The sequence below is a fragment of the Haliotis rubra genome, unplaced genomic scaffold (assembly GCF_003918875.1).
Source record: "Haliotis rubra isolate DU_JTF1 unplaced genomic scaffold, ASM391887v1 Scf1740, whole genome shotgun sequence".
NCBI classification, from domain to species: domain Eukaryota; kingdom Metazoa; phylum Mollusca; class Gastropoda; order Lepetellida; family Haliotidae; genus Haliotis; species Haliotis rubra.
In genome coordinates, this window is record NW_025765715.1 from 9,460 (window position 1) to 36,558 (window position 27,099).

The following is a 27,099-nucleotide window of genomic DNA, read 5'->3' on the forward strand; positions in this document are numbered from 1 at the left end:
CCTGCCGCCAACGGATCGTGCCTTATCAAAGTCAGCCAACTTCATACAGGATGCCACCGAAGGTCTTTGGGCATGACCAAGTTGAATTATCCCACAGGACAGGTACCGCATCACCAGGCGCTGATCGTCATCGGATTGTCGATCTGCCTTGGCCCGATCCAGGATGTCCCTCACCTCCTGTCTGGTTGCAGGATCTGTGTATCCCTTTGAGCAACGGAAATGGATGGCGGTTGCCTGGTTTCATCTCTGAATTCTGCAACAGATTTATGGGCTTCCTCGCGTTTATATTGTTTACTTACACCTGTATATGAACAATTTGTAGCACTTGTAAACCTACGCAAATTATCGCAAACCCTGGGTGACATTTTAACATATGTTTGACAGTAGGTGAGAAAGGATTTGACTGCTGCCATGTAATTTTTAATGGCACCTGCAGAAACCCCGTTTTGCGAAAATACCATGTTGAAATGATGTATTTCATCTACGTGCTCAAATATATCAAAATTGATACAAGCCATATTACTATTTGGGAATACCTGTTTTGGATAAAATAGAAAAACTTAGAAACGCGGCGACATGTGTCCCCAGCATTACGCCCTGCTTTTTAAGAATATTGGTTAAATATTGCTTAAACCCTGAAAGTGTGGGTTCACTTTCAGGAAACCTCATCATATGCTTCAGAGTTAGTTAGATTAGCCCTGACTGAGTTGTGTTGGTAATTATACCGAGTACCATTTCTGGTCGACCCAGTTAAACCAGTACTGGTACTCGGCATTGATTATTATTTGAAGGAGAGGTCACAGGTGCGTCCTCTCCCTTGTATTGTGTGGCCAAAGTGTTTTAGTACCCTGATGTACTCAGGGATTTGGTTTTGTTTATTGTGAATGTGCCACAAAATGCCAATAGAGCCGACATGGACACAAGCTGAGTAGCTGTATAAGACTCGCTTTGGCGGCGATTTTGGGCATGAATGGCGTTTATAGCAGCAGTAGAACTGTTAGGATAACATTTTTTAAATGCGCAACGCCTTTGTAATATGTTTTGCACTTTTGACAAACCACTGATACATTTGTGGAAGGCATACTGGCAAAAGATTCACTGTACTATGTTTCTGGGAGCTACAGAAAAGGGCCTTGATGTCACAGTTTTGTACTTGGATATTTTAAGAACCCTATTTATGCTATGTATCAGTTTGATATATTGAGCAGCGTAGATGACTTATTAAAACAAGCAAAAGGTAATAAAAGTAAAGTTCACTTGCCAATAGGGATCGTCAACGCCGACTGGTATTCGTCCACTAAGACACTCGGTCTGTGATGATGATATTGTGAGCATTCACTTATATTACCACGTCCCCGCCAGATAGCCAATGGAATGGTTTAGATGAAGGTCACTGTCATGTGACCAAGTCGGATGTTTTAAGGGAGAGGAGGAAATTGTGAATTGCCCATCTCCATTCTATGCATGACGTCCATTTGGAGGGGCAAGGGCACGCCAAAAGGTGTGAATTGCCCATCCCAATGAAAACCAAGCATTCTATGCACATGGCCGAAATCAGTCGGGCGACAAGATTATAAAATCACAAAGCTGCTTATCAAAAGAAGGATATCTTCACGGTGACGAAATTAAATTTGCTGATTAGTGGTACATCTCCGGAAATTACCTGCCACGCCTCAGACTAAACAGTAAATACAGCAGAGTGATATACAGCTAATGAAGTGATAATTAGATTTACAGGAAGCTAGAGATGTGCATGTATATACAACGAATCCATGAGGACAGGTCAAACAGACGTTATAAAACAATGATGATACGTAGATGTGATATATAGAATGTGATATAAAGCTAATTAAGTGACAATAGAGGCGGCTTTTGTGATAAAGTATAGCTGTCATAACGCCGACGGGCCGACGGAGCATGCACGCCAGATCATAGATTTGATCCGGTATGAGCAAAATATAACTGCGCGCAGAGCCCGACTATCAGGTGTGACTCGAATGCACATTATACCTTGGCAGAACCGCATTTTCAAGGGCTTTCCGATACACTAACATTATAAATAATAACACTACAGGTATTGCTGTTATGGTTAGATTCCAAACGCTTGTACTTTTTAGTTCTGTCAAGCATGTTCATTCCTGTATTGCTCAACTATCTAATGTTGCACAACAACATATTACATATTCCCAGAATCCCCCATGAATAATCTTGCAAATGCACTATATATGTAAATATTAACACCGCCGGTATAGCCGGTGTACAGATTCATCTAAATTCCGCCAATCTATATCACGTCCCATATATTTTGCAGTTCGCACATTAACACTTATATAGCTCCACCACTGAATGTGCAACATGTGCGTATTATACATTGTCTAAAACACGCCTTAATAGGCTTTCAAACGCGCTATAGAAATGTATATTCTGAGGTGATCTGTAAGAATAGTAGCCGTTATATCACGACTGCGCGTGTGTTGGCGAAAATTGCTATATCACAGAAGAATTGAACTTCAGTAAAATTACACAAAACATCACGTCGGAGTTTCAATCTGGACTGGTTACCAGGGGCAGCACAATATTCACGTTTGTATATTTGGAGAGAGCGTTTCCCAAGGTTTCCAAGAACGTATAGCATGCATAGATATGACAAAGTAAAAGGCTTGAAAAATGCCATGGCGCAGGCGACTTCCACAGGAGGCTGGGTGGAACAAATTTCTTCCACCGGGGCCTACGTGGAAGAAAAACGCACAGCTTAAAATCACAGAAACCTTAATTGCTCGGCTATAAAGTTGCGTAAAAACAAACGGAAACATTCTCCGTGTAGCCACAGGACACAGCTATCCAACGACGCGCGGCATGCGCGTGTAAGGCGATTTATGCAGCCCCCAAGGGAGCCGTGCTGAAATAGGTGATACAATCTGGGAGGGACGTCGTGGTCTGATCCTGTGAGATGACGTAAATGTTGTCGAACTGTGTTGGGGTGGATACGGCGAAGTCCTGGGATGGTTCGGGCAGTCATCACTGCAGTCTGAAACCTGTGGCGAAGATAGGTCACCCTTATCCATCTGTCCTGTCTTGGCGTTGTTACACGTGGACGTCCAGAACGTGGCCGATCGATGACGTCATTTGTGTTCTGGTAGCGTCACACCTGTGCAGAAATGGTGTTCCGGTGGCAGTGGAAAAGTGCAGCCACTTGTCGTTGAGACATTCCCCCACGGACCATCCCAATGGCCTCATGACGTTGTGCAGACGTGAGCCTTGGCATGCTATGCGTTTCAATAGCCGTTTAATTTTTTGAACGATCGCAAGGGCAGGGGTTGAGCTTTCCAAAGTGACAGTATTGTGTGGCATTCATTTGCTCTGTTTCTCTTTCCCGGAATGCACGTGCAACAACGTATTGCACGTCTCAAGGACGAACCCACTGACGTCACGGAACGTGGCACGTGCATGCATGTTGGATACATGTCACTCATCTCTGAGTTTAAATCCTTATGTGTCTACACAGGTTTGATAAATTTAGATTTTTAAATTTTTGTATGCACAGTTTCTTTATGTGCCTAGTATATATAATGTACTATAGGCCTGAGGCCCTTTGAGTACTGGAATAAAGAAAGATAGTATTAATATTTATTGTGTTCATCTAAGATGGAGTTCATTATCTGATTTTGCTCCGGCTCCCTCAGTGAACTGAATGCATGAATGTAACACCTTACTATGGTCGAGTAGGCTGTAGGAGACGAGGTTAGTCTTGAGAATTGCAGAGGTCCCACCGTCTCTGCGGTACCGTAGTTTAGTGTGAGTGATAGTAGTTTTACTCCGCTTTTATAAATACTCCAGCAATATCACGGAGGGGGACACCAGGAATGGGCTTCACACATTGTACCCATGTGGGGAATCGAACCCGCGTCTTCGGCGTGAAGAGCGAACGCTTTAACCACTAGGTTACCCCACGTCCCACCGTAGTTTAGGTGTGATTGGTGATCTTATTGCTCATCAATATTCATCCAGGTGTATGTTTTTTACCGTAGTTTAGGTGTGATTGGTGATCTTATTGCTCATCAATATTCATCCAGGTGTATGTTTTGTACGACAGGTGACAATGGTCATCTCACAGACATTTGGAAACAAATCCAGTGGTGACTGTTTGTCACATGCTGGTTCACCGACATTTCGATGCTGTTGAGTGAGTGAGTGAGTTGGGTTTTTGATTCTGTGTACTCCAAACTCATGGGACATCATGCTTAAGCTTTGCATATAACTTTTCAGATATGGCTACAGCTGAAGAGGTAATGATGGAACCTACGGTTCAACCTGCCCAGCAGGTAAGTGACTTGGGCAGTGTAATGTCCGTTTAGGATTCCTATTTTAAACTACCCGTGAAGATCCCGGTACAAATTGGTCTTCAAAAACCAATCTTGACACAAGAGGCTGACTTGATTGATGCATGCCATCGTATCCCAATTGCGTAGATGTATGCTTATGATGTCAATCACTAGATTGATCCAGTCTAATCGAGACTCGATAAGTTTGCCGCCATTTTGCTGAAATGTAGCCGAGTGCGGCCTTAAACAACATACAAAGCATATATAACTACCACAACGCATTTAGGCTTTAATCCAAATAATACACGCCAGCTTCATGTATTAGAGCAATATTCGACTTATTGACTAAAACACTGTGAAGGCAAGTCTCATGTTCATCTGGGAAAAAAACACGGGAACGTATGTTATACGTTAGGCTGGTCATTTGTGCACCAAAGTTTAACATGTGGCCCACGTGTCTTGGATCTTGTCACCTTGGGTCCCTATCCACAGGGTGTTCGTAGTGTTAAGTCATCCGTAAGCCTATGATAAACTATAGAGTAACGACAGGTCGTAGTGTTTCGAACGCTTTCTGGATCGGGACCCTGATTAAATACCAATTGAGCAAAGATTAAAAGAAAGGCTGTCAAGGAAACAATTGAGAAGTTGTAATATACTACCCATCAAAGGTTTAGACTCACTAGTGTGAATGTAGCTATTAACAAATTTTTACACCAACATTCTGCTGTTCACATGCACGATATTTGCAGAGAGAGGGTGGGCGAGAGAGAGAGAGAGAGTCTCTTTATTTCCTGCAGTAGTTGCCGAAGATTACGAACAGAAACTTTTATTACAACATGTACATTAATCTTAACAATTGGATTTTTACGGACATATGTATAGAAATGTATGACATGAAGAGAATCAGTCTGTATAACAAATTCACTAGGTGAGGTTTCAGGTCATATGCATGCAAAGAAAAGCATAACAGAATGGTTTCCCATAGTGTCGAATCTATAGAGCTATAAAAGTCGTTTTCTGCTTCAAAGAGAAATGACAACATATCTTGTTCATCTTGCATTTCAAATATTACGTAAGTTTCAACATTAAGTTTACCAATTAAGTATGCAAAGAAATGAATCCGTTGTTGTATTACGTTTACACAGTGGAGAAGCATATGGAAATCATTGTCAAATGTGTGTTTATCACAAAGTGCACACTCTTTTGAGATTTTACATCTTGATAATATTGCAAGGACGATTTATAATTAGGGTGTTTATATGCCAGTTGCCAGAGAGTATGATACGAGAGTGTAGTATGAGTTCTTGCGTAAAATGACGTTTGAACGATAAAGAGTTTTTTATCACCATAATTGTTCTTCATAACTATCTTCAGTAGGATTTACAATTCTTCCCCATACCCGTTTTAGAGGAGATATGCCTTGAGCAATAAAGTTGTCAACATATGTATTTAGATTATACTTTTTAGATATTGATAACAGATCATCACAGATGTTGTTAGGCTTTACTGAAGTTATAATAGCAGCACAAAAGATATGTTTTGCTAAGTTGTTACAATGTTAACATATATCGATAAACCCAATTAGTAACCATAATCCCAAATTTGCAATGGTAGATATTGATGATGACCCCTTACCAAGACCTTGCACAAGACGAGCAAAGTACCTTTGTGTTTGTTAAAAGGTGTCAGCCTTGTGGACTGTGATGTTTGGTAATACTTAACAGCCATAAAGATTAGTTTTAAGAATCATTCTGAGCTATATGTTAACACAAGTGATTGGATGTTGGCCAGAATCATCTAATCCAATAGATCTAAGTGAGTTTACATTCTGTCTTGTTTTTTGTCAATACTTTTCACTTCTAGTTTTTGTTGAGAGGTTACTTGTAAAGAGTACACCCCAATATACGGTAGATTCTGATAAGGGGATTGGGGTGTTGCCAATGCTACATTGGACGTTAACATCATAGCCTTTTCTCTTGCTTAAAACGATGATGGTACTTTCTGATGGGTTATATGTTAGAAGCGTATGAAGAAACAATATCAAGTGATCAAGTGATACCTGTAGGCCATTAGGGGATGTGCTTATGAGTGTAGTATTGTCAGCAGGCAAGACAGTTGGAACGTACATACCAAAGACACGGCTACCACAGTCAGCTTCTCTTAAAGATGTAATTAGGATGTAATGAGGGAAAAAACAAGAGGATATAACTCTCCCTAGTCCAACACCTTGTTTGACCAAGTACATGTCTGACCACTCGCCATGGTAGGCAACAAATGATTGGCTATTGGTATAATAGTGATGTAACAGTTTCCAAGTATTACCTCTAATACCAAGTTCATGAAGCTTATAGAATAAACCATCGTGCCAAATTCTGCCGAACACTTTTGCGTTGTCGAAAGGCTGTAAAGACAGGAGAATCTCTATGGTTATAGTATTGTATACTCTCCGTGAGAGTAAACACAGACATTATGGCTCCATGCTTATCTCCAAACTGTAGCTTATCAGGAAAGTCCGGATTTGATTTAAGCACTCTATTTTCAATTCACAAATTGATGCATGCCCCTCGTGCAATTCATCTACATAAAATTTACAGTTGGTTCCCCAAAGTTTGTGGAGAAGTGTATATATATATATATATATATATATATATATATATATATATATATATATATATATACTAAGCAGCAAAATAAACGTCAGTTTGAATTTTCCGTCGCAGAAACGGGTAACTGTAAACTCATTTATTGTTTTGATTGTATATTTTTGACAACATCTCCAACTTTACCTGAGTAAAAACATTCCCTCCTAAACTCAAAATGGAACCCAGAAATGGTCTCAAAAACTCAACCTGATCTCGGAGTTGGTACTGCACATGCTCGGAGTTGCATGTGCTGTTCACAAGGACCAGCCCTATAAAATGCACCCCCAAACCCGGTTGAAACATTCACATTACAACGTCAGCAGGATGCCGCGACCTACGACAGCTCAGAAGCACCAGGCGTTAGGAAGACTTGAGGCTGGCCACACTGGACACGCCGTTGCCAATCACTTCCAGGTCAACGTTTGGACCATCTACAGGCTGCAGCAACTTTACCCGGTCACCAACACCACAAATGATCGCCCCCGTACTGGCAGACCAAGGATGACCACAAGACGACAAGACTGCCACGTTGTGCGACAGCATGTACAGAATCCTTTCATGCAGGCATCCGAAACAGCACGCCAGACAGTGGGAACACACGGAAGACCAATCAATTCTGATACAGTACGCCGACGTCTTAACAGTGGGAACCTCAATTGCCGTAGACCTTACCGTGGACCTATCCTCACCCCTCGTCATCGGCGTGAACGTCTACAGTTTGCCCTACAACACCAAAACTGGCGATACAGGCAATAGAGAACTTTTCTGTTCACAGATGAGAGTCGGTACTGCGTATCAACTGCAAGTGGCAGAACAAGAATATGGCGATGACGTGGCCAGCGTTACTCAGACCAATGTGTTATGGAAAGAGACTCATGGGGTGGTGCAAGCATCATGGTATGGGTTGGAATAGGTCTGAACCAGAGAATGGGTCCTGTAGTGTTCCTGAACCTTTGTCCAAGGAGAGGGGGCGGCATCACAGCGGTGCGCTACATCGACCAAGCTCTCTGACCGCACGTCATACGACATTTCCCGGAACAACATTTCCCAGCATGATAACGCCCGGGCCCATACTGTCAGAGCTACACGGGACTTCCTACAGCACAACTGTGTCAACATTATGCAGTGGCCAGCCCTTAGTCCTGAGTTTGGTTTAAATCCAATTGAACATCTTTGAAATTCAGAGGAGACTGAATAATGTCATACCAAGACCGAACACAACCGATTTATTGCGCCAGGCCTTTCTTAGAGTGTAGTTCCAGGTGCCAATGGGCTTCGGCAATCGATTGGTGCACTCCATGCATAGACGCTGTGCTGCAGTTATTGCCGCTCGTGGTGGTCACACTAGATACTGAAGTCAAGAGTCTTAATGGACTGCAAACGTTCACGTAATGTCTTGAAATTGTGCTGAGTTATTCATTGATGTGTCAAGATAGTGTACACAAAAAATGGTTTTGATCCGCTTATTATGTCCATTTTTGTAATGATTTGATTACAGTGCCTGTCTTGTTTTGAATTTGTACTGACGGTTTGTTTTGGGGGGTTCTTTTGCTGCTGAGTATAAATAACATATAGTGATTCCTTTAAGTGAGTGTAAACTTTGATGGGTAGTATTGACCTTTTTGCATTAAACTTGCTTAAAAGTCTTAACTGTCATCCAAACCTGGCCTCCAATGGGTAATGTCAAGCGATCCTTCTACACTGACTTGCACCACAACGCTTGGCAGATTTTAATTTGTGACCTCATAGGTTAGCATGACATCACAATCACATAGCTAATCTCGTTGCCATAATTACTGAATATAGTTTTCTGTACGTTTTTACGCTCACTACACTGGTTTTGTGATCTGATCATGTTATTCCTGTTTACAAACAGAAGAAGTTGGAAGAAAGAATGTATCCGAAGGTGCAAGTTCGCTGCACGTTTCTGAGTTTAAAGGTTTTACATTGGCCGTAGTGTGTCGTATCTGTTTGTTTGTTCACCGGGACTGAATAACTCGGCATAGGTATAGATGATCATGTCACTAATCTTCCTTGTTTTATGGCCAAGACAACTAGGAACTATGTAGCTGTTTAGAAAACAGTATCAGAAACTGTTAAGAAAACGCGAAAGACACCAATAAAATATTTGTATCCAGGTGTACAACAAAGAAGTAGTGGGTGATGAGTGAGTATGTTTTTACGCCGCTTTTCGTAACATTCCAAAAAATTTACGGGGACACCAGAAATGGGTTTCGCACATTGTACCCATGTGGGAAATCAAACCCGGGTTTTAGTCGTGACAAGCGAACGCTTTAACCACTAGGCTACCCCAGTTCCCCTAAAATAATGAAGAAACAGCTTAGCCAGATTGTTAGAATTTCTAAATAGTATCACAAAGTACATAAAACTAGCCTGTAAGTTCACACGACCTTGATCACGGCAGCCATGAGCAAAATCGTTACAGTAATAAGGAGAAAAACTCAATGTTACATACTGGCTTAAATGAAAAGTGAATATATACTGAGAGAAACAAATAAAGGAACAGAAAAATTCAAGCGTTTCTTTCATATTTTCCAGTTTTCATCACTTGTCTTGTGGGAGGAAATCTAAGAATAAATAAAGGAACACTGCCATGCCATTATTTGTTTCCCTCGGTATATTTCGATAAAATACCAGTTTACTCAAACATTAATCACATTCACAAGAGGCAGTTGTGCTGTAAGGCATACTTTACTGCAAACACGATCCATTGGAAATATTTGAAGAGGTAACAAAACCCAATTACCAAAGTAACTGGGATTACCTCCCTCGTTGAACATCTCCCCGAAGAGAGCAGCACAGCGTTTAACAATAGAAACAACAATTGGTGACAATAATGTTTAAACAGATCAAGTAATCCTTTAACACGAACTATAATGTGTTACAAGGCATTTAATGAGATAGCAAAAATCAAGTTAGTGTTTCACTCACTAGAGGTCACAGACATCGGTAAGCATTTGTAATTGTTTGGCGATGTGGTAGTAACATCACCATCACAATAACGTTACATGGTAACAGATGACCAGTCACGAGGGGCTTGTCACCTACAACTGCTCAACGAGTTTCCAGTCAGTCAAAGTGTAAGTCGGTGGTAACTGTTTGACTTGTGGATCCTCACCGCTCTAGGGATCACTGTTGTTATTACTATGTAGACGGGGGTCGAACACACTCCATGGCAGGGTCATAATGGGTGGTCTTTCAATCTGGGTAACACACAAGTTGCGCTCGCAACAATGTAGAGTTACAATTCAAAGATCGCGAGTGTGAGTATTTAGTTTTACGTCGCGTTCAGCAATATTCCAGCAATATCACGGTTGGGGGACATTAAAAATTGGCATCACTTATTGTATCCATGTGGGGAATCGAAAACGGGCCTTCGGCGTGACGACCGAACGCTTTAGCCACTAGTCTACCTCTATGGGGCGCATAGAGGTACCATATATACTCTTATCACGGTCTACACCTATGGTCTAGCTAGTGTCAGTTGTTTGCATGCTGGGGTAGTGAGTGGCCCATTGGTTAGAGCGTCTGTCTGTCGCGCCGAAGTCCCGGCTTCGTCTTCGACCAAGTCGTTGTTGTTACGACGTAAAATGTAATAAAACGTAAATTGTAATGTTTGCAGCAAATTGTAATAACCCTTCACGTAAGTTGTAATAAATACGTAAATTGTAAAAAATATGACGTAAATAGTAATACGCAAATTCTGATAAAAAATGACGTAAATTGTAATAATTTTAGTTGCGGAAAAATGTAATAAATATATATCGTTTTTCGTTGAATTTCAGAAATCATATAAGCTTGTTAGGGCTATAACTCAAGAAATGATTGATTTTGTTCAAGTTTGGTACCAAGGTATCGTGGCGAGATTCACCGACACCAGTTGAATTGTTACCTGGAGATGATTTGCAAGGTCACGGCAAAAATCTGAGGGATTTGCCAATAAAAAGATTGTTAGCGCGTTATTTCAACAAAGAAATGATGGATTTTGTTCAAATTTGGTACCGAAGTGTCGTGGCGAGACTCACCGACACCATTTTAATTTAGTGACCTTGAGATAATTTGCAAGGTCACAGCAAAAATATTAGGGTTTTGCCAATATAAAGATAACGCGATAACTCAAGAAAGAATTAATAGATTTTGATCCTATTTTATATCTAGGTGTATTGGCGCGTTGGAGCTTTCCTATTGAGGATTGAGGCAGGCCATAGAGTAGACAGTTGCAGTAGTCCATCCGACATGAATTATACGCATGGATCACTGAACAGGTTGTCCTCTCATCAAGGTAGCGCCGGATTTGCGAGATGTTCCGTAAGTGGTAGAATGACATACTGCAAACTGACTTATTATGAGCATCCAGGGATAAGTGGGAGTCAAACACGACACCAAGCTCGCATTGAGGTAATGATGAGAACTTCTGTTTTCTCTCCATTTAGCTTCAGCCAGTGTGTTGTCATCCAATGTTTGATTGCCTGTACGCAGCTCTCAATTTGCGCAAATGCCGTAGTGGATGACGGGTAGTGGACAGTGATGTGTTCTTTCAGTCTGTGTGCTACCACACGTTCCAGCTGATTGGGGAACATTTGAGTTCACAACGAAAATTTTATTGCTTTGCACATGTCTACCTTTTTAGTGCAAAATCAAGGACGAATGAATATATTCTGCTTAAAAGTAGTACCAACATGTGTTGGGAGTATAGTCTAACGCAAGTCGAATTCGGTAATCTTCGGATAATTTTCAAGGTCACAGCGAGTATTCTTGCGATATCCCCCAAACTAATGGATGGAATTTGTTCGCATTTTGTATCAAGGCATCCGATGACAGTTTCGGTAACATTTAGATAATCTGCAGGGTCACGCAGTGGATTATTGCGAAGCTCAGATATCGACATGTGGCGGGGGTAATAGCTGTGTTTGTGACAAAAACCTTTCATTACGGATTTTCAAAATGTTGTTTGAAATTTGGTTTCTATAATTTCATGTTAAATCTACCAGCTGTGAAATTATTAGTGACACGTCTTAAAACTACCAGATATTATTTGTGTTTGTTTTGAATATTAAAGTTAATTGCTTTTTATTATGGAGTTGCATCCAGTTGTACCCATCCTGACCCACATCATCAACTCATCTCTGTGTGAGGGATATGTTCCTGTGTCTCTCAAGGAGGCAGTTATCACCTCACTGCTGAAGAAACCGAACCTCGATCCAGAAATTTTGAAACATTATCGGCCAGTGCCAAATCTTCCTTTTGTCTCCAAACTTTTGGAATGTGTGGTAGCACACAGACTGAAAGAACACATCACTGTCCACTACCCGTCATCCACTACGGCATTTGCGCAAATTGAGAGCTGCGTACAGGCAATCAAACATTGGATGACAACACACTGGCTGAAGCTAAATGGAGAGAAAACAGAAGTTCTCATCATTACCTCAATGCGAGCTTGGTGTCATGTTTGACTCCCACTTATCCCTGGATGCTCATAATAAGTCAGTTTGCAGTATGTCATTCTACCACTTACGGAACATCTCGCAAATCCGGCGCTACCTTGATGAGAGGACAACCTGTTCAGTGATCCATGCGTATAATTCATGTCGGATGGACTACTGCAACTGTCTACTCTATGGCCTGCCTCAATCCTCAATAGGAAAGCTCCAACGCGAACAAAATTTTACTGCTAGACTTGTCTCCAGATCACAGAAATACTCTCACATAACTCCTGTTCTGCAGAGATTACACTGGCTTCCCATATCAGACAGAATCCAATACAAACTCAATCTTCTTGTATTCAAGTGTCTCAATAACCTAGCTCCGAAGTATATATCTGACCTGATCACCAGATATCAGCCCCACCGAAGTCTCCGATCTGAAAAGCTTGGTCTTCTTGTTGTCCAACGCTTTAAGTCAATTTGGGGGATCGATCATTTCAGGTGGCAGGACCCACACTCTGGAATCATCTTCCACTGGAGTTAAGAACAATAAACAACCTGAAGACATACCTTTTTAAGAAAACATACAGTGTCTAACTTTTCTTTCTTGAGCTGTTCGGAGAGCGCTACTGGGCAGTACTTTTGGACTGGAATTGGCGCTATATAAATGTTTTCTTGATGATGATGAAGAGTTATTGTCACTGTTGGCGCAAGGACATAATTTACGAGCAATAGCTTTCAATATTTTAAAGTTAATTCTATTACATTTTGAAGTTCGTCATGGCATATAAAAGAATAACAGGATATTGTTTGTTTATGCTTTGAAAAGTACGTTTATTCTTCTTCATTTTGGAATTATTTTCAATGTTGACGCAAGGACATATTTGAAGTTAATTTGATGTTTTGATCATATCTGATTTATTATGATTTATGTTTCGATCATACATTGTCACATTTAACCTGGTTCGCATTATTGTCTTCATCATATTAATACATATTACTGTATTGTTTATGAGAGGGAATTTGATGTTAAATTTGATCCACTAGATTTGTTTGCTGGTAAGGTCTTAATCATATCAGATACCTCCTTTTCGGTTACAATGACATTTGTTATACTGTTAACACAGGTGGCAATCATTAACATTTGAAACATATACAAAATATTCATTTTAATGTTTGAGCTTTATCCAAATCTGTGAAAACTGAAGGTATCCCAGAATCATCAGTTACAAGAGGTGGAATGGGTCCCGATGAAGTAGAACCTTTCAACAAAAAATTAAGGATCATCCAATAACCACCTGACTGAGTAGGCTGAGGTGATAAATAGTTATCAAACTTAGAGTAAAAGTTTACCTTGACTATTCTTTTCAGATTATTTACTTTATTCCTTTGCTTTTTGTATCTAAATAGGTCAGAAGTATTCAAGGATCGAAATGCCTTTTTCCTTCGGCATTCATTTTTTAAGTATGTTACGAGGGGCGTTGAAAAAATATCCAACCTAACTTTAAAAGCTTCCAGTTTATTTTGAAGGAAGCATTAGCAAAGTCATATCCAAAATTTCACATATGTGGGTAATGTGGTTAACGAAATATTAGTCATCACAACACATTGGGGTATAATATTTCTTTAAAAAGTGCAGAACATGAAAAACGATAAGTCATTTGGTACCTCTTGGATAATGGTATGCCTCCAGATAATATCATATAAAGTATGTTCAGTATAGTATTGGATGGACTTCCCGTCATAATCAACAGTCAAAAATTTGGATTGCTTGATTTTTATTTAGACGGGGACTGTTTTTTAAGGACACCCCCATTTTTATCTTACAAAAACATTGTGTCCAGATATACAATATATTGAGAGCAGACACTTGTGTGACCATTCAGTATTTAGTTTGAACCCTTGGCATCATGTATGAATAAGTCAAAATATTAGAATAAGTTATGTCCTTATGATGACGTCAACTGAAAGGGGGAGTGGGTAGTGTCTCCAAAACAAGCTCTTTCAGTAAATATGAAAGGGGAGTCACTTGAACAAGCGACTGTAGTTACACATTGCCTTTTTTGCACTTTAATGTCTAAGTTTGATTCGAGCGGACGTCTACAAATCTCAAACATAAAAAATGTTTCTTGCACATTTTGAACCGTTGATCACTTAATGCGTTTAGATTCATTTGTCAAAAATACTCTGTAATTCATTAACAACATGCAGTGTCGATCTTTTTCGATCTAGATAAAGCATACGACACTACATGGAAATGCCGTATTTTGAAATATTTACATGACTTTGGATTGAGAGTCCGTTTGCCTCGATTGATAACCAATTATTTAAATGACAGGCAATTTCAAGTACGAGTGGGTTCTACCCTGTGTTATCATTATAGTCAGGATCGGGGTGCCCCACAAGGCAGTACTTTGTCGTCACATTGTCTAGTATAAAGATTAACAGTTTAGCAAAGGTTTTAAATGACTTAATTGATGGATCGTTATTTGTGGATGATTTTAACTTTTATTGTCTTGTTAAGGATCTTTTTACTACTGTAAATTTTCATTTTTAATCATTTTTTTTTTTTAAAGAAATAATTTTTTTGCATAGATATTGATACGTTTTGTAAATAGATAAGTACTTTATAATTAGTAGTTTAGATTATCAACTGGGATTGTTCAGGGCTGTATCTTCAAACGGGGTTGAAGTACTGTAAAAATATTGTCCTTCTGAGAGGGTAAGTAAATCTAAACTTACTACTATATATGTCATTTTAATTTATGGTTAGATTGGCCAAATCACAAGGGATAAATATTTTAGTGTCAAAACAATTAAGGATCTCTTTGTTAGTGTTAATCATCATTTAATAATTGATTTTGTAAAGGTAATAGAATTATTAGATAAATTGTATTAGATAAATGTATTGTAAATTGATAAATGACATTTTAAACATGGTAGAATAAATTAGCAACTGAGATTGTTAGGGACTGTATCCTCAAAGGGGGTTGAAGTATCGTAAAATTATTGTCCTCGTGAGAGGCTACGTAAGTCCAAAAACAATTCAATGTTAAATTTAAACTTATCAGATTTTTAAACGCAGTAGTTTTGTTATTTGAAACTGTTGGCTAAACTTGTCTTACAATCGCCAGCGGCTGAAGGGATGATGTAAATACAACTAGGGTCCATGCAGGTAGCAAAGGTACTGTAAGTCCCCATGGTCCCTAGTATGGTGATCTACCTTCAGTCGTTGGCGATCTATAGCCTGTTTTGATATTGTATTGTCCAAATAGTGCTATCAGTTTTAACTTTCTACACTAGTTTTAGTTGTAATTGTGATATTCTAAGTGTTTTACTGTCCTTTGTCAACAGGTTTTTATAATATACATAACTAGCCACATAACTGAAGATGAGTAGTCTTCAGTAGTCTTCGAAGCAAATATATAAGAGAAAAATATTATGTCCATCCAAATAGGCTTAAGTTTTTATTACTGCTAAACAGTTCAAATACTAAAGAAATCGAAAATCTGTCCATGTATATTTTCCACGCATTTGTACATAGAAAGAGTATTGTTCTTTGGACGTGTATAAAGCGAATGTATACTAGCAACATAAAGAAACGGTGCATTGTCAAAATATTATCCCAGTTGATAAGAACGATAACAATGTCAAAGGTACATATTAACTTTAATGGAGGGATCATGAGACCATAACAAGTCGGGAGAATTTCAATTGAAAAGTCAATCACAATGACGTCACGAGTCCACAAGCGGGACAGGGGTCAAACGACCATGTCACAAGCTCAATAACGGGTATGTCCACTATCGGCATTGAGAACAGCAGTGCATCAACGACACATAGAGCTTATCAAACGTGCAAGGAAGGCTTGTGGGATGTCACGCCAGATTCTCTCAAATTCTGTTGCAAGGTCAAGGACGTTATCTGGATGAGGAAGACGGCGTAGACGTCGATCCATCTCGTCCCAAACATGCTCTATGGGGGAGAGATCCGGTGAATTTGCAGGCCAAGGCAGTAAGTCAACGTTGTGGTGTTGCAAGAAATCCATAGCAACCCTTACCGTATGAGGGCGGGCATTGTCCTGTTGGAATGTTAACACAGGGCCATGACGTTGCAGAAAAGGAATTGCCACAGGTCGAAGAATCTGATCCCTGTAGCCCACACCAGTTAAGTTGCCCTGAACAATCACCAAAGGAGTTCTTTGGCGTGCTGTTAATCCACCCCAAATCATCACGGAACCACCACCAAAGCGATTCCTCTCCAAGACACAGGCCTGTGCATAACGTTCTCCCACGCGTCTATAGGCACGTTGACATCCATCACTATTGGAAATGTTCAACCTGGACTCATCTCTAAAAACAACATTTCTCCACCAAAACAAGGGTCTGCGGACATGATTTCGTCAACACATTCGGCGAGCTTGTCGATGACGTTGTGTCAGGATAGGCCGTATGGCGGGACGTCGTGGTCTGATCCGGTGATGACGTAAACGTTGTCGAACTGTGTTGGGGTGGATACGGCGATGTCCTGGGATGGTTGGGCCAGTCATCACTGCAGTCTGAAACCTGTGGCGAAGATGGGTCACCCTCATCCATCTGTCCTGTCTTGGCTTTGTTACACGTGGACGTCCAGAACGTGGCCGATCGATGACGTCATTTGCGTTCTGGTAGCGTCTCACCAGAGAAGAAATGGTGTTCCGGTGGCAGTGGAAATGTGCAGCCACTTGTCGTTGAGACATTTCCCCACGGACCATCCCAATGGCCTCATGACGTTGTGCAGACGTGAGCCTTGGCATGCTATGCGTTTCAATAGCCGTTTAATTTTTTGAACGATCGCAAGGGCAGGGGTTGAGCTTTCCAAAGTGACAGTATTGTGTGGCATTCATTTGCTCTGTTTCTCTTTCCCGGAATGCACGTGCAACAACGTATTGCACGTCTCAAGGACGAACCCACTGACGTCACGGAACGTGGCACGTGCATGCATGTTGGATACATGTCACTCATCTCTGAGTTTAGATCCTTATGTGTCTACACAGGTTTAATAAATTTAGATTTTAAATTTTTGTATGCACAGTTTCTTTATGTGCCTAGTATATATTCCATTTCAATGTCAAATATGTTCTCGTCACGGTGTGGCTGAAATATTGCCGATATGACATTAAATATTAACTCACTCACTAGATTTCCCAAAATTGCTAACATCTGAAGGGATGCTGTAAACCAAGCAAGGGTCCATGCAAGAAGCAAATCTACTGTAAGTCTCCATGGTCCCTACTAAGGTGATCTACCTTCAGTTGTTGGCATTCTACAGTCTGTTTTTATATTGTATTGTCACTTATGGTTAAAATATTTTTGATTTAATTACTAGTTTTAAATGCATATCTGTGATAATCTCGTTGTTTTACTGTCCTTTGCAGACAAGTAAGTATATTCTTTAAATTTGTTAATTAATTCATTGATAAATTTAAAAGTTTCTCAGTCAGGATATGGCATAAATACTGCCGATGTGACTTTAAATTTTAACTCACTCCTAGTTAATCACCGAGGACGGCGAATAGAGAAAAACACTTGCTTAAAACATTATCCTAACTTATAAAAATGTAAAAGTTTATGTATTTGTAGTGAGTGAGGCGGAGTTTACGCCGCTTTTAGCAATATTCTGTCACTATTATCACCATTCGGAACTGCCGATTTCGTTCATGCGTACGTTATATGCTTCGAATAACGACTTAAATACTTTGTGTGACGTAACCTGTGCTTTCCACACTGTGGGGAATCGAACCAGGGCCTTCGGCGTGACGAGCGAACGCTTTAACCACTAGGAAACACCACCACCCCTTATGTAATTGTAAACGTCAGACATTAGAGACATAAAATTTGGGTCATGTTTGTGTCGCTTTGGTTGTTGAACCGTAATGGATCGCCACAATAGGTACGGTTAGAAATACAGACTATTTATCTCGTCAAGCTTCTTGGAAAAGATCACTTATCTTTTGGTTGACCTTAATTATGCAACCACTGGCAAGGTTAACATGAAGCTTTTCGTAAACATACCTACACAATCACAATCTTACATTAAACGACTGCCTCTCAACATTTTGTTATTTATCATGTGAGCTAGTTTATGTAAATCAAAAACTTCAGACATACAATTTGTGTAATGTTTGTGTCACTTTTCTTGTGGCTTATGTGGTTGAAACGTAATGGATCACCACAATAGTTCTCCTTAGAAATGCAGTCTATTTATCTTTAATTTTCAGCAGTTAACAAAGTCGAGGTCACCTAGCCCCAACAGTGATACACGCAACAAACTCTGTCCTTGGCCCAAAGTAATAACAGGGCCTATCGTGTAAAATCTCTCAGCAGCAGTAGAAGTGTCAGCCACAACATCAGTATGACACCTTCCACCCTCCAGAAAATCTTGTCGCCTTGGAACTAGCCACAGAATGTCTAGGTTACTGACAACAAACAAGGTTTACCTCCACCGCTTGTCTCAGACAGTCCATATAAGATATGAGGGCGTGTATGACAAGTATTCAGACTGAGACTAACAGTATAAACTGCATGAGAATGGCGCAACCTGTCAATTTACTGTACATAAACAAAGGGCAGAGTTCAAAGCACGAACTTGAACAAGAACCTTGGAAAGTTATAAACTTTTGATATACAAAGTGTAACTGAAATATTACCATATTACGGTCAAAGAGAGCAGATATATATTTCCTTTAGGTGAACATTTTATAAATATGAGCTGATATAATAATACGTGTGGTTAAGTCATCAGAGGAAACAGCAAAGAGCGACAATGGCTAGTGACTTCAAACAACAACCGTTCTCTCTCAACTCTGATCGATATGTACTGTGATTAATGCCTTATTTTTTAAATTTGGTCGAATGAATACATAACTATGGCTGTTAGTGGCTGTACCCTCGGAGGGGGTTGAAGTAGCGTAAAATAATTGTCCTTCGAAGAGGGCACTTAAGACCACATCATTCAATGTATGTTGATCATGTTTGTAGATATATGTAGTTTATGGCTTCGCCAAAATTCGTCAACAGCCGAGGGGATGATATAAATCCAGATAGGGACCATGCAGGTAGCAAAAGTAACGTCACTCCCCATGGTCTCTAGCATGGTGATCTACCTATAGTTGCTGGCGATCTATAGCCCGATTTTTTTATTGTGTTGTTTTTAAATAATTTAGCATCTTACACTGACCTCAAACTAGTTTTTATTAATGTATGATCGTTGTTGTTATACTTTCCTTGTTGACAGGTTATAAAAAAGTACATAATATTCTATATATTTATTCTTTTTTTGTCGTCGTGATATGGCTGAAATATTACGATGTGACGTAAAAATTTTAACTCACTCACTTGCACTTTTTGTTTCCCGAAGTTTGTGATGCATATACTGAAGATTTTGCGTTTTTGGGGAATACCAAGATAAAAAGGCAAACAAAATAGGGATCGTGAGGCTGGAACATAGCAACAACATAGCTTGACAGATAATATGCAGACAAAATAAAACATGAAAACAGCTGCATTTGTATCATATTCTAGGTGAGGATGACTACGTTTTGAACGCCATTCGTAGATATAGCCGTTAGAACACCACACCCCACACCCCAACTCTACATGCATTAGTGTGTTAGATATACCTGTTAGAACACAGAAAAAATCTTAGGGTTTTGACAATATAAAATTTCTTAGCGCAATAACTCAAGAACGATAGTCGCAAGTTAATGTTAATGTATGGCACTTACAACTATCTTAGCGCTAAGAGAGCTTCGAAAATCTAGATCCTGGTTACTACTTTTAAGCAAAATATGTCAATTCTTTCTTGAGTTATTGCGCTAAGAAGTTTTATATTGTCAAACCCCTAAGATTTTTTCTTTGACCTTGCAAGTTATCTAAACGTAACTAAATTCAATTGGTGTCGGTGAATCTCGCCACGACACCTTGGTACCAAATTTGAACAAAATCCATCATTTCTTTTTTGAGTTATCGCCCTAACAAGCGTATATGATGTATGAAATGCAACGAAAAACGAACACACGCATATTTACGAATGATGAAAACTGTTATGACAATTTACGTAAATATGTATTACATTTTACCGCCACCTATATTATTACAATTTACGTCCATTTTTATCACAATTTGCGTATTACAATTTATGTCAAATTTTCCTACCATTTACGTTCTTATTACAATTTACGTCAAGGGTTATTACAATTTGCTGCAAGTATTACAATTTACGATTTTATTACTGTTTACGTCGTAACAGTTGTATTTCTAAAAGTAAGTATCTTCTGCAGTTCAATTCTTGTATAGCTACTGACTAGCCGTTACATAATCATAAGGTCCCGGCTATATATTTTTCAAAATGAATACAAATCCCATTAAAATACCAGCGATTGAATAAGCATTAAAGAAATACAAACACCTTTTAAAGTTGAAACCCTCGTGAAGCAAACATTCATAGTCAAGCAGGACAAACACCGACAGTGACTTACTCATCATTAATGATACAAAACGGAAGATCCTCACCTTTCAATAAATACTCTAGTGAATATAGAGGACCGATTTTAAATCAGTCCTCAATAGCCTCTTTAAATCTGTACTGACAACGCATGTAGGTAAAATATATGTTTTCCTAGTTTGACTTGTACCATCTGTTTCTGTGTGTGTTCAGTTGAGTATTTGACTTACTAGTGCTTGTGTTTAGGAGACGCGACACTGTTGATGCGGCAGCATACGCCCACCCTTAGGTGAACACCTGGTGTCATCACTACCCGATGGTTATTCATAATACGTTCTTATGAAACATATAATGGATATTTCATATGATTGCGGACATGTGTTTAGTCTTTTCTTTCATCACTTTAGTTTAGCAAATCAGTCAAGTTTTATAGAAAAAAACAACGATAACTTCATATAAGTTTGCTTCTCTGACATATTTTATTTCAAATATTTCAGAATCAAGATACAGTACCCCATCTTCTGTCATGTGCAGATGACCTGCATGAGAAGCATCAATGTAGCAGATACTGTGATATCATCTTCAGGTTCCTTGGTTCCATTGGAAATGTGATCATCATCATAGCGTTTGCATTTCTGTTTAATGAAGACAATTTCAAGATAGCTGATAATCTAGCTATTGGTGGTGCAGCTGTATCCCTCCTGGCAAATATTGGAAAACTACTAACCGAACGCAAGCGGAGACACGACAACAGGAAGTGCATCAAGAATGACGTCCTCCCAGTGGTTCCTGTCCGAAGAGTTGCTCTTGATGAAATCACACTCATGGCATTACAATCTGAAGAGTCGGCACTGTCGTTTTTGACGACGTACGGTAGATGCGTCTGTTGCCGATCTGTGTGCTGCTTGTGTTGTTGTCAAGAGCCTTGTCTCAGGGATGACCCGCTGGAGCCTCTGTGTACGATGGATCCGTGTAGGTGTCTGTGCTGCCAATGCACATGTCCATGTGCACCCTGCCCAAGTTGCTGTCAGTATTTGTGTTCCTGTCTTGCCTTCGTACCAACGTTTGAATTCATGGAGAGTACATTCAACTTCGTGTATTCCGTGTGGGTGTTATGCAGCAATGTTCGAGCCATAAGTGATCGGGTTCAAAATAAGAAATCACCCACATCCTTCAAGCAGCTAAGTTTGGGGAACAAAGTTCTAGAAAGTCTTGATGTCTCATTTGCCATCTTTTCTCTTCTATTATCTCTTGTCATTATCGTTTGGACTTGTTGTTGTAAGTGTTGTAGAGAAACAAACGAGCGTCCTGTTGTGCAGATCAGAAATTTGTCAACAGAACTTATGCAATGATATCAGATCTGACTACCGAGTCTGTGGAGGTACATTGCATAGATCAGTAGATGAGAATTTAATACGTTTTACCAAGTATCAGTAATTATGAATACACAGTGCCACAAGAATTTAGAAAGTGGTAAAATGTTTGGGAGTACATGTTCTAGTACTTTTGTTGGGTTGAGTCAATCTGGGATTCGAATTCACACTCTAAGAGTCAAGCATCTAATCTCCATCACCACTCACTCCTGTGGGTGGCTGACTTTGTGTGCTGGCGATTAGGTGCCTGAGAAATGTGGGGATGGGTTCGAATTCAGGATGCGAACCAACCCAACGAAAGTACTAGAAATAGGTTCTTCGCCTTCACCAGATGTGTTTAATGCAGTTTCTTCATCTACTTCGCCATCACCAGCTATGGTGACTGTAGTCAGTGTATGTGTATTTCAGTTTCTTCACCTAAATCAGCTGTAGTTACTACAGTTTGTACTCCTGTACCAGGTGTACTTATTGCAGCTGAAAAGCATTTAAGCGTGAGTTAAGTTGCTCAACATGCAAAGTGAGTGTACTGATGTTATTAGAAATCCATGTATATGTCAAGTAAATGAATCCTTAACTGTAGATCTGATATCAGTTGAGCTTGCATGATCCTGCTTTCTGTTTTCGCTTTGGCCAAGAGGCCTTTTACTGAATAAAAATGTCTCTTGTGTTACGCATTCCTCACAATAAAGATGTAACAAGGACAGAACACCGATCTGCGTTGTTTGTCAACAAGCATGCCTGACTACATGGTGCCTGTCACACTGTGACCAACCTAGCTGAAAAACAGTTTCTGTTAGCGGGTTCGTTGTAAATGGTGAATTTAGCATTATTAGCTATTTCAAAGAAAATCACAATCTGCTAATCCATCAAGCCCCTAATCCTTCAAGCTTTTGTTCTTTCAACCCTCTAATTCTTCAATTCCCTATTGCATCAAGCGTCTAATCATTCAAACCATTATATATCAAGCCCCTTCTCAAGCCGATATTCGTCCAACTCTGTTAGTGAAGATTTTGAAACATATTTTTTATTGTTCCTAATAAGTTGAATACAATCACGTAGAAAACTATATATTTTGGTATCAATACCGGCTCAACAGAGATATAATACATTAAATAAATATCAACAGCAATATAGTTTGGTTAAATAGTTATTCAAGATTAAATACTGGGAAGAGATGAAATCATTTGGTTTAGAACCTTTCAAAATTATTTTTTCTTCTGGAAATGAATTTTTCAGTGGTGATTATGTCTTTCAATATCTTTAGGTAATTATCAACTTTTGGACTTATGTTTTTCAAGGAGCATGTATAAATATATCGCTTAGCAGAGAAGATTATCTGATTTAGTAATGGGCTCGTACCTAAATGCCAAACCAAATCACAGTTTTGGACAATTTGAATTCCTGAATCCAAAGTTCAAGTTTCTTCCAGAGAGTTATGCTTCCATCTCATTCCTACTGTACATGGCATAAAGTTTCACTAGAAACATGATAAAAAGAACACAGTGTATTGTTAGGACTCATTATAAAATGTCCCGTTTTGGTACAAACAATTCTGTGCAGATAACAATTTACCATAGAATGATCTTGAATCTTTTCTTGGGGACATGAAATTTGAAGGTCATTGATGTTTATGTATCCATATTCCTTTATAATCTTTGTCCAAGGTTCAGGTAAAATATGCAAAACATATAAAAAACTTATATGTGTACCTCTTATATCAAATTTAAGCTTCAAATCTTCAAGGATGTAAAACCGTTTTCATCACAGAAATTCTTGACTGTCAAAATTCCATTTTACCCCACTGTCTGATAGAGTGATTTGAGTGTTTAAAATTATTATTATTTTTATTATTATTCAGCCATAAGGTTGGACAAAAGTTTTATTGATGTTCTCTGCTTCTATGGTATTTCACACACCAATTCCAAACGCTTCTCCGGACACAACTTTTCCCTGCACAGGCTGAAACTGACGAACTTCAAATGGAAAAACAACTCCGTGAAAAGAACATAATATTATTCATATTTGTTCACTTTGGCACTGAAATCTAACTGCTTAAACCACGGGCCAATCGGTCTGATGTGGGACGTCGAACATGCTGATCAGAAGGATATTCAGAGCCTTTACTATAAATGTAAGTAAAGGTAAGTATTACATGGCTGCACATTGTATTAACCTACATAATTGTAAGTATTTCAGCCGTGTAATACTTACAATTATGTAGGTTAATGTAAGTAATTTAAAGAATTACACAAATGTGCATTGTATTAACGTAAATAAAGGTTAGTATTACACGGCTGTACATTTTATGAATGTAAATAATTGTAAGTATAACACGGCTATACATTGAATTAATGTAAATAATTGTAAGTATTAGATGGCTATACATTGTATTACTGTAAATAGTTGTAAGTATTACACAGCTGTACATTGTTATAATGTAAACAATTGTAAGTATTACACGGCTATACATTGTATTAATCTAAATAATTGTAAGTATTACACGACTGTACATTGTTATAATGTAAATAATTGTAAGTATTAGATGGCTCTACATTGTATTAATGTAAATCATTGTATTAATGTAAATAATTGTAAGTATTACACGGCTATACAGTGTATTAATGTAAATAATTGTAAGTATTACACGGCTATACATTGTATTACTGTAAATATAATAGTTGTCAGTATTACACAGCTGTACATTGTTATAATGTAAGTAATTGTAAGTATTACTCGGCTATACATTGTATTAATGTAAATAATTGTAAGCATTACACGACTGTACATTGTTATAATGTAAATAATTGTAAGTATTACACGGCTATACATTGTATTAATGTAAATAATTGTAAGCATTACACGGCTCTACATTGTATTAATTTAAATAGTTGTAAGTATTACACGGCTGTACATTCTTTTAATGTAAAGGTTATCTCCCAAAACTTAGACAGTCATATCTCAGACAGACAAAACTTAGACAGACATAACTAAGACACTAATGAAAGGGATTAATTAAAACAACAACCATGGCTGAAATGGAACAGTCCTAATTAGTGTTCCCTGCTGAGTAGACCTAGCTTGTACTCACAGGTAAATGATATGAACTGTACAAGCGGGATTAAGTATAAAGATGCGTTCGTTTTCATTTGAATATCTCCTCACTAGGTGAAAGGGGTCAACTGTTCTAAGTGGAGTACCTCTGAAATATATAAAACACTTAAAACTGTAAATATGTGTAAATCGTATTACATTAATGATATAAAAAGTCCTGCCCCAGAGTAGGTCATTATGGCAATGTGGCTGGACTTCGAAAGGCAGAGTTTGTTACTTCACAGAAGGGTACACCTCAAGTTCTTCTTGACAGGTATCCTGAGTACCTGGATCGATTACAAAGCGCGATTCCCCCTTGCCCTATGGAACCACCCTGAGACTCAAGACCAAAGAACTCAACAATCTGGCAGGATTTCATAACAGAATGAACCGCACCCTGCCGCACCGACATCCTAACATCTTCCGGTTCATCGAAATTATCAGGAGAATAGAGACTGCTGATAGAGCTTAGCTGTCGCAGTTAACTTTTCGGAGCAGCCCCACCCAGAGGAAAGAGAATCTACCGCGAGATTGACAACAGATTGGAAAGACTTAAGCAGCAACTTCAGCAAGCCAAGAAAACACACATGCAGTTCCTTGATGTAGCTGGACATTTGCTTCATCTTGGTTACGGAAATTTTGTATCAGAAAAATACTTTGTTTAATGTACAAAGGATGTCATGAAAATGACCAGTAAGTATTATATGTTATGTGCAAATTAAATGTTATGTTACGTACAAATATTATAATTTAGGGAAATATTGTGGAAATGCAGTGGACATGATCAACGTATTACCATATTTAATATTTACTATTTATTTTTTTTATCTTTGTTGAACTTGTAATAAATATGCTGAATGAACATATCGTCTTGTCTAATTGATTCTACTGGACTGATCCATGATAAGAAATAGGTATCAGCTTGAGGATTAGTTGTGCACTGAACCAGAAATGTTGTTGTTTTAAGCCGTCTTAGATATGGCGGTCTAAGTTTTGGGAGGTTACCAGTGTAAATAAAGGTAGGTATTACACAACTGTACATTATAATTATAAACACGGCTGTACATTGCATGAATGTAAATAATTGTAAGTATTACACGGGTATACAATGTATGAATGTGAATAATTGTAAGTATTACACGGCTGTACAGTGTAATAATGTAAATAAAGGTATGTATTACTCGGCTATACATTGTATGAATGTGAATGATTGTAAGTATTACACGGCTATACATTGTATTAATGTAAGTAATTGTAAGTATTACACGGGTATACATTGTATGAATGTGAATAATTGTAAGTATTACACGGCTGTACAGTGTACTAATGTAAATAAAGGAATGTATTACTCGGCTATACATTGTATGAATGTGAATAATTGTAAGTATTACACGGCTATACATTGTATTAATGTAAGTAATTGTAAGTATTACACGTCTATTCATTGTATGAATGTGAATAATTGTAAGTATTACACGGCTGAACATTGTAATAAGGTAAGTAAAGGTAAGCATTACAGGCCAACCAAAGCAGGAAGTTTTCGATGATGAATTACACCAGCTGGATCACTGGCACTGCCGATTGAATAAGGAATATTACTAGGCAGTTTGTTCCTAGTTTCAAAAAGCCATTGGCCACAATTCAGAAAAGACATGTTTGTCGGCACACGTTACTGCTACTTCAGTTCAACCGATTGAGTAGATTGATGATCATGCTTTTGATCACTTGTTTGTCTGGTCCAGAC

The 27,099-nt window shown here is 38.8% G+C and overlaps 1 protein-coding gene across 1 annotated transcript; it reads left to right on the plus strand.

Annotated features, from left to right (window-relative positions):
* The first annotated feature begins 4,263 nt into the window (after positions 1-4,263).
* On the plus strand, positions 4,264-22,971 carry LOC124272925. The gene is made up of 2 exons (XM_046708170.1): positions 4,264-4,322; positions 21,390-22,971. The coding sequence occupies exons 1-2, from the start codon at positions 4,269-4,271 to the stop codon at positions 22,242-22,244; spliced, it is 909 nt and encodes a 302-aa protein (XP_046564126.1). The 5' UTR covers positions 4,264-4,268; the 3' UTR covers positions 22,245-22,971.
* Positions 22,972-27,099: the final 4,128 nt, after the last annotated feature.